Source organism: Schistocerca gregaria, chromosome X (genome assembly GCF_023897955.1).
Source record: "Schistocerca gregaria isolate iqSchGreg1 chromosome X, iqSchGreg1.2, whole genome shotgun sequence".
In the NCBI taxonomy this organism is placed as follows: domain Eukaryota; kingdom Metazoa; phylum Arthropoda; class Insecta; order Orthoptera; family Acrididae; genus Schistocerca; species Schistocerca gregaria.
Window position 1 is genome coordinate 432,537,079 of NC_064931.1, and position 18,680 is coordinate 432,555,758.

At 41.2% G+C, this 18,680-nt stretch overlaps 1 protein-coding gene across 3 annotated transcripts in view; it reads left to right on the top strand.

Moving 5' to 3' along the window:
- Positions 1–18,680, top strand: part of LOC126297991 (carbohydrate sulfotransferase 5-like) — a 712,441-nt gene that overhangs the window by 310,730 nt on the left and 383,031 nt on the right. The window contains exon 1 of one of the 3 annotated variants that reach the window (XM_049989304.1): positions 2,421–2,754. The exons of the other annotated variants lie outside the window; for them this stretch is intronic. Within the exon in view, the coding sequence (XP_049845261.1) occupies positions 2,594–2,754 (161 nt within the window). The 5' untranslated portion in view covers positions 2,421–2,593. Of the gene's footprint in view, positions 1–2,420; positions 2,755–18,680 lie in introns of those variants that run through there. 3 annotated transcript variants of the gene reach the window in all.

The window sequence follows — 18,680 nt, forward strand, 5'->3', positions numbered from 1 at the left end:
TGATGCATGGTGCATAGATTTGCAATTCAATCTCAATGTAGACAAGTGTAATGTGCTGCGAATACATAGAAAGATAGATCCCTTATCATTTAGCTACAAAATAGCAGGTCAGCAACTGGAAGCAGTTAATTCCATAAATTATCTGGGAGTACGCATTAGGAGTGATTTAAAATGGAATGATCCTATAAAGTTGATCGTCAGTAAAGCAGATGCCAGACTGAGATTCATTGGAAGAATCCTAAGGAAATGCAATCCGACAACAAAGGGAGTAGGTTACAGTACGCTTGTTCGCCCACTGCTTGAATACTGCTCAGCAGTGTGGGATCCGCACCAGATAGGGTTGATAGAAGAGATAGAGAAGATCCAACGGAGAGCAGCGCGCTTCGTTACAGGATCATTTAGTAATCGCGAAAGCGTTACGGAGATGATAAATAAACTGCAGTGGAAGACTCTGCAGGAGAGACGCTCAGTAGCTCGGTACGGGCTTTTGTTAAAGTTTCGAGAACATACCTTCACCGAAGAGTCAAGCAGTGTATTGCTCCCTCCTACGTATATCTCGCGAAGGGACCATGAGGATAAAATCAGAGAGATTAGAGCCCACACAGAAGCATACCGACAATCCTTCTTTCCACGAACAATACGAGATTGGAATAGAATGGAGAACCGATAGAGGTACTCAGGGTACCCTCCGCCACACACCGTCAGGTGGCTTGCGGAGTATGGATGTAGATGTAGATGCATACACCTCAACTGTTCCCTTCGCGTTAGTTCTGTATTATCCGTAAAGAAGTAGCATATCTGATGTCTCTTCGGTTGTGAAAGGCAATTTACTTTCAAAACTAGCCAGTACTCGACATACGTCAATGACAAAACAGAATGAAAACTGGATTTCCTCTTTGCTCGTTTTATACCGGCATCACGACGGTGCAATTCTCTTCTTATTTGGGTATTAAGTCGCGAACTTTCGCGTAAGGCTGCAATCGGTTTCATGTTCAAAACAGTTAAAAAATTATTAGTATTGTAACTGCTACGAAATTAGTATTTGGGTTTTGAAGTGTGAAACGCCGTTGGATTCGTCTCACGTAGAACTACTTCAGGGCGTGCTGCTAGATTTATTACTGTTTGGTTCGGGGATACCTCATGAACTCAAATGGGAATCCCTGGAGTGAAGGTGATGCTCTTTCCTTAGAGAACCGGGATTTGAGGCTGACTGCAGAACGCTTCTACTGCCGCCAACGTACATTTCGCGTAAGAAGCATGAAGATAAGATGCGAGAAATTAGGGCTTCTACGGAAGATTTTACACAATCGTTTTCCTCTCGCTCTGTTGGAAATGGAACAGGACGGAAAATGACCAGTAGTGGTACAATGTACCCTCTGCCAAGCGCCGTACGGTGGTTTTCGGAGTATGTATGTAGATGTTGATGTAAAACTATTATACTACCAAGAGACACTACTGTATTTCCACTTGAAAAGGTGTCGTTGATACCCTTATCTCTATATTTTTATTTATTTATTTAGTGATCAGTCTTCTTACTGGTTTATTCCTCTGCTGTGACAACCTCTTCATCTCAGAGTAACGCTTGCAAGTTACGTCCTTAATTATTTGCTGAATGTATTCCGATCTCTGTGTTCCCCTACATATAGCTATGAAAAGAGACTATATGTCGTTTAGTGAGGACTTCCTGACATTTCATCTGGGTGAAAACTGAATTGCGATATCTTACACAGTTCCAGAAATCCTTGAGGTAAACCACTTAGCTGATTACATTTACTCTCTGAGCTTCAGACATTGGCAGACACAGGATTAGTTTCTACTCTTAACGTTAGCTTATTGCTTGAAACAACAACTACTATAACATTTACTTCTGTGATTTAATATTTATAGATGTTTATGGATGCAAAACATTGTGATCTACTGCAGTAAAGGGCTCTAAACGTTTTAGACGAAGTACGATTTAAAGCCGTACTAGAAGGAATCAGCGGGGGGAAAACGCAGTTAAAAAAAAGAAAAAAAGGACCATGTCTTACCGAAAGACAGGAAAAATTAGTCAGATACATGCCAAAGAATTCTGGAATGGTTAACTTCGCAGTGCAGGGAGTAAGAGATAGGGAAAAACTGTGAAGATATATAAAGGTTAGGAACATATAAAACGTTTTATTAATGATGCTGTGTGTCGTCAATATGCAGAAACGGAAAGAATTAATGCAAGGTGGAAAAAAGCGAAAAAGAAGACATAAAACTAATCGAAAGAGTAATGCCGTAAAAAGGAGTAATATTCGTGTATGAATTTGATACTGAATGAGTGTTCGCTCTCCAAATTACGGTAAAGGTATTCTCCTGCAGAGATCTAGGAAAATTCTGGAGGACCGCAGCACCGCGGAACTAGTTTGTGTAGACACAGGTGTTCGTGTCCCTTCAGAAGCGTGGAAGCTCTCGGTTATATCGTGTTAGGTCACGGAGACAGCGGGTAAACGCATGCGCCACATGGCAGCCTCTTTCGGCACGCGCGCTAGGTGGACATGTTTGCACTTTGTAACTACATTCGCGCGTTCAATAAACACGGTACCGCGGCCGAAGTTTGCGTTGGACGATGTGCCCGACTATCATATTGCGAAATACGCTGGCCAAACACGGGCATATATTCCTGCCCGTTCGTACGTGGACTAGCGTTCACACAGCAGAAAGTATTGTTTTCTGTGGACGCTCTCTGGAATCTTTCAACGAGACTAAATCTTTGGCGTTTAGTTCTAGGTGGGTGACAAACTTTGGACCTTTGTAAACGATTTGCAGGTAATGATGAGAACGGTGTTAAGTACTCATCCTTTGAGTTGTAATTGAAACTACTTGCCAATATCGTAACCAAAATAACCTCGTTTCAAGATATTATTCGCAATTGCTTTTTTCCTTAAAAGTACCCGCCTACTCGTACTGGGACTACCATTTTATGCTGTTTGAGCAAAGTGGTTTCTGAGCATGTAAATCCTGCTTGCAGACGGTTACAAGGCAAAAGAAATTATGCTTTCGCGGAGAGTGCAAACATAAGTCTTTCTTAAATCCTGCAGAACAATCAGTAGTAGCTTGTAACTATCTGTTAACTAAAACATAGCAGAAACTAACCGAAATTACTTCACTTTTTATTGACAACGCCATAGTCATTTTTGCGAATTGGTCGGACGCGAATGAAAATCGAAACAAGAAACGGTTCGATTAGGTGATAGTTAAGTACCGTTTCCTGTTTTAAATTATGCATCTGTCAAATGGTTCCCATTTACCTCGCGACAAAAGGAACTGAACACACAGGGGCAAGGATGTGCAGATTGATGGCGTTTAGCGCTGAAACAACAGGTTTCGGTTGTATCGAATTTTCAAACGCCAGTGTATCAACTGTTAAAATCACTCAAAATAACAGGCGTCAGAAACAACCGATTATCGGTTTTTAATTTATGCTATCTCCTGTATTAAACGTAGAAATCGAACAAAGAATGAAAAAGTTTGATTTTCCCAGTTTCAAGATATATAGAATCAAAATTTTGAATTAAATAGGCAAATAAAAGATAACTTAGTCCGTTCACCGTTCACTGCTTTCCTCTGAAAGTTGTAAGTGGTTGAATAATACAGAAATCACAGTATTCTCTTACTGATTCAAATGTTTTGAAACTCTGCTGAAAAATGATGTTGTAATCGAGGATCATGCCATTATTTGGGGATTACGAATAGGCAGTGCAAAAGGGTGAAAACTGAGGTTGAATAACTCTGTTTACATTAACATTATGCAACTAGTTGACTATATACTTTATATACTGAAAATTTATTTTCGGTTGCTGCTGTCAGCTATGTTTATAGCTGTCTATTTTTCGTGTTAATTTGTCCGTTTTCAGGGGATACCAGCAATAAAGGCATGTTATGTAGGCTTAGGCAGCAGACCAGTTAGTTTCTGTTTTTATTATGAACTATGAACGATATGTTAAGTTTTAACTTTTCTCCTTATATGATGACCCAAGTTTGTTGTGGCTGCTCCATTTTTAACCTCTGAAGGCAAATTGAGGATTGGGCTTCACTGGTACCACACTTTGTAAAATATTGCCAGACTAGTGATGGTGCCACTCTGTAATATAACTGATGTCCAATGGCGACAGCGAGGAACTGCAATGTAGACCAAATGGGCAAGTCTTGCACAATGCATGTACGCGCTACCATATAATAGGCCACACCACATCGTAACAGGTGCGTTATTGCCTCAGCAGTGCTGTACCAGTTCTTATGGCATGTGTTTGTTGCTCGTTCCTGTCTGCATTGTTATTAAAATAGTACTGATCGCTTTTCCGATTTTCTATAATAACACAATACTACAAAGCAATGAAAATTTCTTCTGCCTCTGACAGGGAACAGAATGAGACGCATAAAACTTCCTGGTTGTTTGAAAACACTGAGAAAGCCATTCTTCAATATTTGTAGAATCTGTGTTGTGAGATAATGTTCTATTAATCCAGTTATTATTATTTATTTATTTATTTATTTGTTTACACAGTTTACTCCCACATTGAAGCACTAAAATCGAAAATAGTAAAACAGAGTCTACAATGATTAATTTAGGTCTTAGCAGTCAGCAATTTCTTCGTTTCCCAAAATTTCTTCATTCACTGTGATCTGGCTGCTCGTTCTTCTGCAGATATGACATACTTCTTTCGTTCTGATGGTTTGAATGTCAGCTGTGTGTATGTGTTCTTCACAAGCAGTTTTTCTTCTCTGTGTTGAATTTAGTGTGTGGTGATGTTCAATTCATGCAGATCGCTTTGTACTTCTTTAAACCAGAGGTTTTTGGTTTTACTATTCCAGAAATAGTCAGAAAGTTGCTTCATGATTCTAGTATTTGGTAGGGGAGATACGTGGCCGAAAAGTGCAATCCTTCTTTTCTGCATTGTATCAATAATGGATTCACTTTCTTTATGCACTACTGAATTGGACAAAAGTCTCCACTGCCCATTAACTTGATGTTTTTTACTGATAATTGTTCGGAGTATTCTTCTATCAACTTTCTGCAATTTGTCATTGTTGTTGGAGTATTTAGTTTCACTAGTGTTTCACTTGCATATGTTGCTTCCCGTTTAACGACGGAGGAGTAACGTCGAAATTTAGTAGCATTTATTAAGAGAGATCGTTTTTTGTAGGTTGACCATGTGGTTCCCTGCGCTCGCTGTAGTTTTAATGTTCCACTATCTATTGATGCTCTTTCATTAGCATGCCAGGTAATAATCTCACCAAGATAATTAAACTTTTTTACCACTTTAATTTTTCGGTCATTATGGAGTATGATATGAGATGTGTCAAGTGGGAAGCTGGGCATCTTTTCTGTTTTCTCAAACGAAATTTGCAATACAACCTTTGCCGCTAATCGTTGTGAGTGTTCTATCTGAACCTTTGCTTCATCAATATTGTTTGCCAACAGCCCCAAATCATCTGCAAGTGCGAGGCAGTTAAGTCGAATCTTTCTTCCAATCTTAACACTTGGTGGGCATATCTTGTTCCAGTCACACATGATTTTCTTCAGCACACAATTGCACAATAATGGAGACACTCCATCGCCTTGTCGAAGGCTAGTATGAATCTCGAAAGGTTCAGAGAATTCATTTCGGAACCTTACTCTAGCTTTGGTATTTCGAAAGGTGACTGCAACGAGGTTTCAAGTTTCCGATGTAAACCAAATTCTTTAAGAATTACAGTAGAGATGCACGATGGATACTATCGTAGGCTTTTTTAAAATCGACAAAGGGGATCACCAGCTTCTTGTTCCTGACCCTCAGATGTTTCATTAGCCATTTGCGACTAATAATTTGATCAGGACAGCTTCGTCCTGGGCGAAAGCCCTCTTGAAATTCGCCTAGTTCACTATCAAGTTGTCCTTGAATTCTGAAGTACAGAACCTTGGAAAAATTTTATAAGTAATGTCCAACAGGGATATACCCCTGTAATTATTTGGATCGGATCTATCTCCTTTTTTGTGTAGTGGATGGATTCCATTCCTCTGGTAACTTCTCAGTATTCCAAATGTCAGTAAGATGTTTGTGTAAGTTCAGAATAGTTTCTATATTTGCATATTTCAAAAGTTGTGCCACTGGTTGGTTCTCACCTGCTGCTTTATAATTCCGAAGTGAGTTAATAGCTGCTTGTACTTCACCTAGATGTGGTGGTATAACTCTCTCTAACTGCATTTTGTTTCTTGGATAGAAGTCAAATTCCAAATGATGTTCAGGTTCCCCGCTATTCAGTAACTGTTTGAAATATTTAGCCGGTATCATTGAATAATCATAACTGTTATATGCCACCATTCCAATATTATTCATAATGCGTCTTGATTTCAAAAATGGTTATTCACATGACTGGTTTCGGTTCCTCTAGAACTATCTTCAGATCTGCAATGCGTTTATGTGACGCACCTGTGTGTGGACGGGTTAGTCCTGTTACCGAAATTGCAGATCTGAAGATCGTTCTGGAGGAACCGAAACCGGCCATGTGATTAAATATTTTATTTATCTAGATGGACTATAAGTAATATTGTATAACCATGATTGCGGCATCCCATCACACATTATGTCTGTTTTTGCAAAATGCTACCTTTCCGTTTGTATCCTTCATCATAAGAGTAGGTGGAGTGTATTTCGACTGGTACTGTTTGAATATCTGATAGTAATCTCTTGTCTTGCGGCGATAGAAATGGTTCAAATGGCTCTGAGCACTATGGGACTTAACATCTGTGGTCATCAGTCCCCCAGAACTTAGAACTACTTAAACCTAACTAACCTAAGGAAATTACACACATCCATGCCCGAGGCAGGATTCGAACCTGCGACCGTAGCGGTCACGCGGTTCCAGACTGAAGCGCCTAGAACCGCACGGCCACACCGGCCGGCTGTTGCGATAGAAAGCATCCTCGATAGATTTTAGCGAGTCCTTACGAAATTGCTTTTTGACCCATCTAATTTCTTTGGCGGCTGATCGTCTAGCATTTATTAATTCCTCCCTGGAGCTTTCAGTTCTCTTTCGTTAGTTATTTAACCAGGCCTTATGTCTATGTTGAAACGCTACATCGCATTCCTCATTCCACCAAGCATGTTTCTTGCGTTTCCGTACAGGAGCTACTTCTTCAACCAAGGCTTCTAATCGCTTGACAGTGGTCCCTAGATTTTCTCTTAAAGGTATTCTTGATCTCTCATAATAATTTCTGATTATTAATAATATAACTAGGGTCATATGTTCTCTTTGTATCTAACTTTTGAGGTTTGCATTTTCTTTTAGGTGTCAGTTGGATTTTAATTTTTTAAATGTAGTGCTGTGAATCAACATCGACGCTACGCAGCACTTTAACATTATAGATTTTCTTATGGAATTTCTGATCCATGGCCACATGATCTATCTGGAACCCTCCAAGCTCGACGTTAGGGCATTTCCATGTCATTAACTTATGTGGTCTTCTTTTAAACCTTATTGTCTTCAGAACCAATCCACTTGTAGTACAAAAATCAATTAATCGTTTCCCGTTCTTGTTTGTAAGTTTATGCGCTGGCGATCGCCCAACCACACCTCGAAATTTCTTCTCTCGTCCTATTTTCGCAGTCTCCAAGCAGAATTTTAATGTTAGTATGCGGCATGGTCCTTACTAGTTGATCAAGTTCATCCCAGAATTTTTCCGTTCCATCCTAGTCAGTTCTATTTTTAACATTAGTTGGAGCATGAATATTTATCAGTGTGTATATTTTGTTTTCCATCTTAATTGTTAACAATGCCATTCTTGCGGATGTGGATGAAAAATCCTCAATGGAATCGAATATTCTATTATGAACCAAGAAACGCACACCGAACTGGGGAACATTTTCTATTACCCTTTCCCCTGGTGGTCCCGTATAAAGTCGATATCCTCCTGATTGGATCGGGTCCTGATCAGTATTGCGTATGTCTTGAAGGGCTGTGATAACTATGTTCTGTTGATCTAAGACACCTGTTAAATGTTTCAATTTACCAACTTTCCTTAAAGAATTAATATTTACTGTTGCAGAATACGAAAATCTTCCTAGTTTGTTAAATTTTAGCACCTTCTTGTGTGGAATATGTTGCATATTTGTCTGTTCATTCAGTGAATCACTAGGCGCTCCGACTCGCCATTCTCCTCTGTGTGACATTCCACCGTATCCGAATGGTGTCTTCCTTGGATAATTTCGTCGTGATTTTCCAAACCGGTGGATTCTTTCAATAGAAGACTCCTCATATTTGTTTGATTGTCTGATCAATGATCAAGTGTCTGACCAAGGTCAGGGCTTACAATTCCAGATGTGATCTGGAAAGGTGATGAGTGAATTATGGATGGCAAAAAAAAGAGATTGATGGGATGTGTGTTTGGTTCGCGAGAGCTATTTTATTTCGCTCAAGTCCGCGAGCAAGCTGGTGAGGACCCCCTATTCGCCACGAGGGACTCGCACGTAGGAGTACACCTCTCCTCCTATTACGACACCGCAACAGGTTCCTGGATTATTATTATTATTGTTAATGTTATTGGAGTTAATGTTATCCATTAGTGTGGTTAACTGTACTCGTTAGGACGAGTTGCTGGTAATCAAGGAAGGAAGATAAAATGTTGCGCTGACAAGGTCATTAGAGACGGAGCACAAGTTAGGATTAGGGAAGGGTGAGAACGGAAATCGCATGCGCCCTTTCTAACGAACCAGCCATTCGAGCATCGCCCTCCCGAAAGCGTGGTAACAACTGCGCATTCTTGCTCGGTTGGTAATGAAGGAGTCATGGTTTTGTGCCCAGCCTTGGGCGTTTATGTGAATATTTTGTCTGCGTCTTCTTTTTTCTTTGCGTTCCGTTAGCGGCGACATGTACTGCTCAAAATATAATCATAGAGGTCTTTCATTGTTCTGTGTTAAATTTAATATACAAAAGTACGAAAATAACTAGTGGTAAACGGTGTTACCCTGCTAAAGGACTAACATACCATTTATTTCTTGCATTTATTCGCAGCTAAACTGGTAACTTTAAGTAAAAGCCTCGAAGGCGGTGACGTAATACTGTTAAAATCACCACATAAAGATAGTGTTATTATGCGAAAACATATTAGAAGTGTAGCGGTAGTAAATGTCTCACACAGGGCATACATCACTAAAGATTAACATAATATTCTTCCTTTGTTCCAGGTGAGTCATCTGTAGCTTCTACAAGTAGCAGATGTGACTGCATAAAGGTAAGTGTGTGTGTGTGTGTGTGTGTGTGTGTGTGTGTGTGTGTGTGTGTGAGAGAGAGAGAGAGAGAGAGAGAGAGAGAGAGACTGCCGCCGCCCCCCCCCCCCCCCCCCCCCCCTCCTCTGTACAGGAACCGGCGTCGGGCGTATCGTCATGAGTTTGTAAGAGGTGCCTATACTGTGCAGAACAGATATTTCCAGCCTTAACTTTTGAACTTGACTTAGTTCCGATTTTAAAAAAAAACTGACGTTCACCCCACATAAGATCGCAGGTACTGGGACCAGCCGTGGCACTTTATCTGTTGGTTTAATGTGTTCTGATATGTATATCTTGTGATGTCTGAAGCTATATTAACAGTTTTTACAGCTTTCGCGCTTCATATGGATGACGTTGATGATTTGGTGCCACTGAACCACTCTTCTTGTATCTGTGTCCATAAATGCAGAACGTTCTACTTGAGGAGTGGCATGTGTTTATATTCCTCGTGGTGTGTTCGTGATTTCGCATCGATACTAGTTCATTTCAAGCACCATTGCACCTGTCAGACGAGGAGTTCGTTAGCTGTGGTTGGCTCTTCATTACTATATCAGTTCTGTTACTTTGAGACGTATGGCTAATATTGGGTAACAGAAGACGTTGATGCACTAAATTGTGCAAAATAGCCTCTCTTCCATCTAAGTCGCTGCAGGAGATAGAAAGATATCTGACTGAAGTCCCGTCTAAAGCGGACAAGTTCATATGGACAAGGATGGGTGGATCGAGTCGAACATTGTCTTGTGGAATCTACGTCCACTGTGTACACATAAACTAGTGTAGATCCAAACCACATCTTTAATGTTTAAAACTTATTGTGCCCAAATCTGGCTCAAAAATACAGTTCATTCTATAAGGGACAATCAAATGAAAGCGAGGCAAATGGAATAAAGTAAGTAATCTGTGTATTATTTCAAAAGTAATCGCCATAATGTTAATACTTTTTTCCCGCTGTCGGACAAGACGGTCAGTACCTTCATGGAAAAACGATTGCGAATGCCTGCGGAATCATGGTTGTACCCAGGCGCGCTTCTCCTCGTCCGAAGCAAATCTTTCCTCAGGACTCGAAAAACAATGGAAATCCTCATGAACACTTTGCAAAAACTGAAGTGCGCCATCAACCCGAAACGCCTAGGAATGTTGACGGACGGAATCGTCCTGTTGGAGGATAGTGTTACATTACATGTTACCAAGGGTTTTTCGACTATGCTGCAGAAGTATCGCTTGGAAGCTCTTACACATCCTCCACAGACTACCGATCTCATGCGATTTCCATATTTTGGAGCCATGAAAAAAGACATTCGCGGCCGACTATTTGCCTCGGACGAAGAGGTGCACACCTTCGTACAATCATGGTTCCGTAGGCAACAGCAAACATTTTTCCACGAAGGCATTGACGTCTTATCTCACAGTGGGATAAATTTTTGCACAGTTACTGAGATTACTTTTAAATAATATACATTTCATTTGCTTTTGTCCCTGTGTCGCGTTTCCATTTGAAGGCCCCTTATATAAAAAGCACAACATTTTGTATGTGTACTTTTAGTAATGTACCTAATGTACTGATTTTTAAAAATATTAACGTGCCCCACAACACAAATTGGCGTACACATAACCCGTAGTACAAGATGGTGGTGATGATGTTTGGTTTGTGGGGCGCGCAACTGCGAAATTATCAGGTTCCGTACAAACTTCCAACCTTTGCTCAGTCCAGTCTCGCCACTTTCATGAATGATGATCAAATGATGACAACAAAAACACCCAGTCATCTCGAAGCAAGTGAAAATCCCTGACCCCGCCAGGAATCGAAACCGGGACCCCGTGCTCGGGAAGCGAGAACGCGACCGCGAGACCACGAGCTGCGGACCGTAGTACAAGAGACAAACTAAACTAAACGAAACTAAAGCGACGTTACGCTGGGATTTAAACACCGCCCTAAATATTAATTAAATATCTTCACCAACGATCATGTCATTTGTTACCATAGACAGTAGTTCACGAGTAGTAGCATTAATTTTTTATGATATTGTTCTTGTCTGTAGCCGTTTTCCTCGGTTGCTACTAATAAATTATGTTTTATCATAAAGATAAGAAAATTTTTGTCTTCTGCAACTGAAATTTATTCTTCAGTAACAGAAATGTTTGGCCTGTTAACGTTACGCATTTTCAGTAGTATTCGTTTTTGTGTCCTGTTCATGCAGGCATTTGTTGTTCTATATGTGCTAAATGAAAGTGGTGGTGTATGTTTCTTCCAGTAACTACAATACTGGCCATTAAAATTGAGACGCCGGCCGTGGTGACCGAGCGGTTGTAGGCGCTTCAGTCCGGAACCGCTCGACTGCTACGGTTGCAGGTTCGAATCCTGCCTCGGGCATGGACGTGTGTGATGACCTTAGGTTAGTTACGTTTAAGTAGTTCTAAGTTCTAGGGGACTGATGACCTCAGATGTTAAGTCCCATAGTGCTCAGAGCCATTTGAACCAAAATTGCAACACCACGAATATGACGTGCTACAGACGCGAAATTCTACCGACAGGAAGGATATGCTGTGATATGCAAATGACTAGCTTTTCAAAGCATTCACACAAGGTTGGCGCCGGTGGCGACACCTACAACGTGTTGACATGAGGAAAGTTTCCAACCGATTTCTCATACACAAACAGCAGTTGACCGGCGTTGCCTGGTGAAACGTTGTTGTGATGCCTTGTGTAAGGAGGAGAAATGCGCACCATCACGTTTCCGACTTTGATAAAGGTCGGATTGTAGCCTATCGTGATTGCGGTTTATCGTATCGCGACATTGCTGCTCGCATTGGTCGAGATCCAATGACTGTTATCAGAATATGAAATCGCTGGGTTCAGGAGGGTAATACGGAACGCTGTGCTGGGTCGGAACGGCCTCGTATCACTTGCAGTCGATATGACAGGCATCTTATCCGCATGGCTGTAACGGATCGTGCAGCCACGTTTCGATCCCTGATTCAACAGATGGGGACGTTTGCAAGACAACAACCATCTACACGAACATTTCGACGACGTTTGCAGCAGCATGGACTATCAGCTCGGAGACCATGGCTGCGGTTACCCTTGACGCTGCATCACAGACAGGAGCGCCTGCGATGGTGTACTCAAGTACGAACCTGGGTGCACGAACGGCAAAACGTCATTTTTTTCGGATGAATCCAGGTTCTGTTTACAGCATCACGATGGTCGCATCCGAGTTCGGCGACATCGCGGTTAACGCACATCGGAAGCTTGTATTCGTCATCGCCACACTGGCGGGCGTGATTGTATGGGATGCCATTGGTTACACGTCTCAGTCACCTCTTGTTCGCATTGACGTCACTTTGAACAGTGTACGTTACATTGCAGATGTGTTACGACCCGTGGCTCAACCCTTCATTGCCGGCAGTTGTGACCGAGCGGTTCTAGGCGCTTCAGACCGGTTGCAGGTTAGAATCCTGCCCCGGGCATGGATATATGTGATGTCCTTAGGTTAATTCGAAGTCTAGGGACTGATGACCTCAGATGTTAAGACCCATAGTGCTTGGAGCCATTTGAATCTACCCTTCATTCGATCCCTGCGAAACCCTACATTTGAGCAGGATAATGCACGACCGCGTGTTGCAGGTCCTGTACGGGCCTTTCTGGATACAGAAAATGTTCGACTGCTGCCCTGGCCAGCACATTCTCCAGATCTCTCACCAATTGAAAACGTCTGGTCAATGGTGACCGAGCAACTGGCTCGTCACAATACGCCAATCACTACTCATGATGAACTGTGGTATCTTGTTGAAGCTGCATGGGCAGCTGTACCTGTACACGCCATCCAAGCTCTGTTTGACTCAATACCCAGGCGTATCAAGGCCGTTATTACGGCCAGAGGTGGTTGTTCTGGATACTGATTTCTCAGGATCTATGAACCCAAATTGCGTGAAAATGTAATCACATATCAGTTCTAGTATATTTGTCCAATGAATACCCGTTTATGATCTGCATTTCTTCTTGTTCAAAAATGGTTCAAATGGCTCTGAGCACTATGGGACTCAACTGCTGTGGTCATTAGTCCCCTAGAACTTAGAACTACTTAAACCTAACTAACCTAAAGACATCACACACATCCATGCCCGAGGCAGGATTCGAACCTGCGACCGTAGCAGTCGCACGGTTCTGGACTGCGCGCCTAGAACCCCGAGACCACCGCGGCCGGCTTCCTTCTTGTTATAGCAATTTTAATGGCCAGTAGTGTATTTCTCTGCTGCTAACGTATAATGTAGGAAACATGTGTTGTTTTGTACCGTATAGGCTATGTGGCAAACATATGCAGTTTTCTATAGTATAGGTTATGTGCAAAGAAATATTTACTCGCAGAAACCTACACCATTTGCATTTAACACATATAGAACAACAAATGACTGCACGAACAAGACACAAAAACGAATAACACTGAAGAGGCTTAACATTAATAGGTGAAACGTGTCTGGTACTCTAGAATAAATTTCATTTGGAAAAACGGAAGTTTTCTTGTCTTTATGACAAAACATAACTAAAGTAATATGAAGCTTTTATCTGGCTGCTGTACAGTGCTGCCTTACTGCATTGCAGTTAGTTGAACAGTTTTGAAATCGTAGCTGACTCTTCTCTACATCTACAGCTACGTGATTACTCTGCTATTCAGAATAAAGTGGCTGGCAGAGGGTTCAGTGAACCACCTTCAAGCTGTCTCTCTACCGTTCCACTCTCGAACAGCGCGCGGGAAAAACGAGCACTTAAATAATTCTGTGCGAGCCCTGATTTCTCCTATCTTATCGTGATGATCATTTCTCCCTATGTAGGTGGGTACCAACAAAATGTTTTCGCAATCCGAGGAGATAACTGGTGATTGAAATTTCATAAGAGGATCCCGTCGCAACGAAAAACATCTTGGTTTTAATGATTGCCACTCCAATTCACGTATCATGTCTGTCGCACTACGTCCCAAATTTCGCAATAGTACAAAACGAGCTGCCCTTCTTTGAATTTTTTTCTATGACATCCGTCAGCCCCACCTTATGCGGATCCCACATCGTACAGCAATACTCCAGAAGAGGACGGACAAGTGTGCTGTAAGCAGTCTCTTTAGTAGACCTGTTGCACCTCCTAAGTGTTCTACCAATGAATCGCAGTCTTTGGTTTGCTCTTCCCACAACATGATCTATGTGATCGTTCCAGTTTAGGTTATTTGTAACCGTAATCCCTTAGTATTTAGTTGAATTTACAGCCTTCAGATTTGTGTGACTTATCACGTAATCGAAATTTAGCGGATTTTTTTTAGTACTCATGTGAATAACTTCACACTTTCCTTTATTGAGGGTCAACTGCCACTTTTCGCACCATACAGATATCTTATCTAAATCATTTTGCAATTCGTTTTGGTCATCTGATGACTTTGCAAGACGGCAAATGACAGCATCATCAACAAAAAAATCTAATAGGGCTACTCAGATTGTCTCCTATGTCGTTAATATAGATCAGGAACAATATAGGGCCCATAACACTTCCTTGGGGAACGCTGGATATGACTTATTTTTTATTCGATGACTTTCCGTCTATTACTACGAACTGTGACCTTTTGACAGGAAATGACGAATCGAGTCGCACAACTGAGGCGATATTCCATAAGCGCTTGTGAGGAACGGTGTGAAAGCCTTGTGGAAATCTAAAAATATGGAATCAATTTGACATCCCTTGTCGATAGCACTCATTACTTCAAGAGTATAAAGAGCTATTTGTGTTTTACAAGAACGATGTTTTCTGAATCCGTGCTGACTATGTCTCAATAAATCGTTTTCTTCGAGGTAATTCATAATGTTCGAACACAATATATGTTCCAAAACCCTACTGCAAATTGACGTTAGTGATATAGTCTGCAATTCAGCGGATTACTCCTCTTTTCATTTTTGGGTATTGGTGTGACTTAAGCAATTTTCCAATCTTTAGGTATGGAACTTACTGTGAGCGAGCGGTTGTATATAATTGCTAAATATGGAGCTTTTGTATCAGCATACTGTTAATGTTCAGTTTCGTTACGTGCTTAGAAGAGGGATACGATTCTCATTTAAATTATGTTAAGCCCTAGCAGTAATTAAAATGCTTATGATGAAGTTCATTACAGTGTTCTTTGAAGTTACGCTGTGAAAGACCATAGTTAATTCACTAATTGCTAAATCGATCGGGACACCGTGAGAAGAGTACCGTTGTTTCAGTCTTGTGTCTCCTTGCTTTGTTTATCGTTCAGCCATGAACGAAGTGACGCGCTAGTGATATACCTAGCGGCAGGCAACTTAACGGCAGCGCTTAACTGCTGAACTCAGCGCCGGTTTGCCGGGACGAGATAGGCTGTCCATTGTTCTTGTTCCAACACTTACGTCCCGTTCACGTACACAGCGAGCGAAGTGCCGCATTGGGGAAACACTGGACTTCTAATTGGAAGACGACGATTGAAATCCCCGTCCCGCCGTGCAGATATAGCTTTCCCATGGTTTCCTTAAATCGCTGAAGGTAAATGTCGCAGTGGTTTCTTTGGAAGGAAACGGGCGGTATCCTTCCCAGTCCCAGCTCGTGCTCGCTCTTTAACCCTCTGCGTCCCAAAAAATATATAAAGAAATTATTTGTAAATTATTTCAAAAAGTTGAGCTCTGTAATAGTAGAAAGCAACGAATATAAGAAGAACTCGGCAAAAATAAAAAATTAGATACTGTAAGGAGAAGGTTTCACTGTGGAATCACTGTGGGCTCCAGTTTTCAACCACTCATCATTTCATTACATATATTCGAATGCTATTTGGCATTTTTACTAGACAAAATCCCGAATCTCGAAATGTACATTAACTCATAATGCCTAAAACTAATTATAGTCCTCAATAACAAACAAAAATTAGCCTAAAATTTAATACATTGATATCATTAGTACGCAAGCTTCAGTGATTTAATTTCGAAACCACATAAAAGCATTAGTACAAACTCAAATTTACGTTGTAATACCGTTAGATAAACATACTTCCGCTGTCAGTGAACTCCTCAATATGACCACTATAAAACAAACCACATGTCACAATCACCTACAATCAAGTAGTACAATCTCCGCACCGACTGTTGCTTTGAACACTGAATGTGGCTCTTACAGTCTACTACATTCGTAGAAGTACCTCAGTGTACCACTAGAAGTCAGTAGCACCGGTGGTTTCGTGCAAAAGGCACTGGTACTTCAAAAAAAATTAAAATTAATTAAATGGTGGTATCAGACAAAAATCACTGGTACTCAAAAGGTTAATGACCTCGTCGTCGACGCAGGTACGGTTTACGACCCAAGCGAGACAAGGGATCGCGTGGGGCGTTACGTTGGTTCACTATCTGTATACGGAGTGTGCCATAATTAGTAGCGGAATCTGACACAGGTGAAAGTGTACAATAATACAAGCAAAACTTTTCCCTTAAACAAGGAGCCGCACACGAACCTTTACGAAATGACTTAAACTTTTTAATTAAGTATCCATGTAATTGTGCTCAAAAGTTCGTGTAAGGCCTAAGGCCTAGCTTACAATAAATCATCGCGTCACATTTTACAATTTTGTTGTACAACATTACGTTAAAAGAGCTGTTCCGCGTGTCGTCCTCACATTTAAAGGTACTTATACAGTACTCGTTTGTGCAGTGAGCTATAAATTGTTTCAGACAACCCTCGATCATCTTGTAAGTATTTGGAAGACTGCTCCTGTTCTTCGATCGAATCAAAGGGAGTTACTGTAGGCTTCCCTTTTGAGACAGAGGTTTGCGTTCAGGCGACTTTGGAGGCCAAGTTGCAAACTGTGCTTGACCTGTCGATCGTGGACCACACTGGTGCGTTAGATGGCGTCTTAAATCAACAGCGAAATACAGCTGTGCTCCCATCGTGCGTGTGCCACATTCTCGAACGTTGCGCAAGGTAAAACAAACCTCGGATGGCATCTGAGCACAATTTGATGGAGACTTAATAGAAAAGTTTACATTTGAAAAGCAGTTATACGTACTAACTATGAGAACATTTCATACGGAAGTCAGTGACTGCTCGTAACCATACATTCGTTATTAAGCTCAGTGGAAAATATTTGTTTCGGTTGTAGTGTACTTTCACATGTGTTCAATGTTACTTGCGACCCACACTGTACTTAGAATAACAAAAATTTTATTATAATGTATATAGATAAATAATACGTGATGAATACAAAATCAAACTTCTAGCAGTCCAAGAAAAAAGATCCACAACATATGACGTCTCAGCTATGGGCAATTACAGGATGCTGAAAGGATGACCAGCTATCAAGGTTAAGAAAATGGAGAAAACGAAGAATGCAGTGTTAATCCTTGGAACGGCTTCTTCATTTCTAATTCCAAACTGAATCTATAGTAAAGTTCAGATCTCCATCTCCTAGACTGTCTGCAGTGACTCTTGCAAGTGAAAACAAATTATGCACTATATTCAATGCCCATGCGCCAATCAATGAAGACAATAGAAAAAAACCAGAGAAGGTAGAACAATTTTGGTCACAACTCGAAAAAGAACTGTTAAGAACCCCAGACAAGCATGTTAGGAATCTTATGGAGGACTTCAATGCACAAACTGGAAAAGAGGTAAAGCACCGGAACATTGTGGGCAGATATGTAGCTCACAGAAAGATAAACAGAAATAATGAAACATTGATTGATGTTTGTGAATCGTTTGGAATGAAAATTATGTCCACCCAGTTTAAGAGGGCTCCGAAGCTGATGAAAACATGCCGATTACCCAATCCCATGTTAGGATCATTTCAGATTGACCACGTAGCGACCACCAGCTCGAAGGAAATAATGAACGTCAAAGTGCAGAAAGGTGCAAATTTTGATTCCGACCATTATCTGACAAGGATCAAAGTGAAACCAATCCCTGGCAATCGGAGAAGGAAAACCCTCAGAATACAGAAGTACAGAATTGAATAAATGAAAGTCAGAGAAGAAATAGTTGTGAAATATCAGCATGAACTTGACACGTTAAACTCCAACGAGTGGGACAAAATGGCTCAGAAGGTTGAGGAAGCAGCGAAACAAACAGTTTTACTTGCTAAGAAAAGGATACATACATGGTGGGATGATGAATATGAAGATGCCTAACGGAAACGTTCTGAAGCTTAGAACAAGCGGAATTCTACCAAACAGAACTTCGAAGAATTTAAAACCCAAAGGAGGACGACAGCAAAAGTATTTAGGAACACCAAACGAAGGTTCCCCCCATGAACCATGGACCTTGCTGTTGGTGGGGAGGCTTGCGTGTCTCTGTGATACAGATAGCCGTACCGTAGGTGCAACCACAACGGAGGGGTATCTGTTGAGAGGCCAGACAAACGTGTGGTTCCTGAAGAG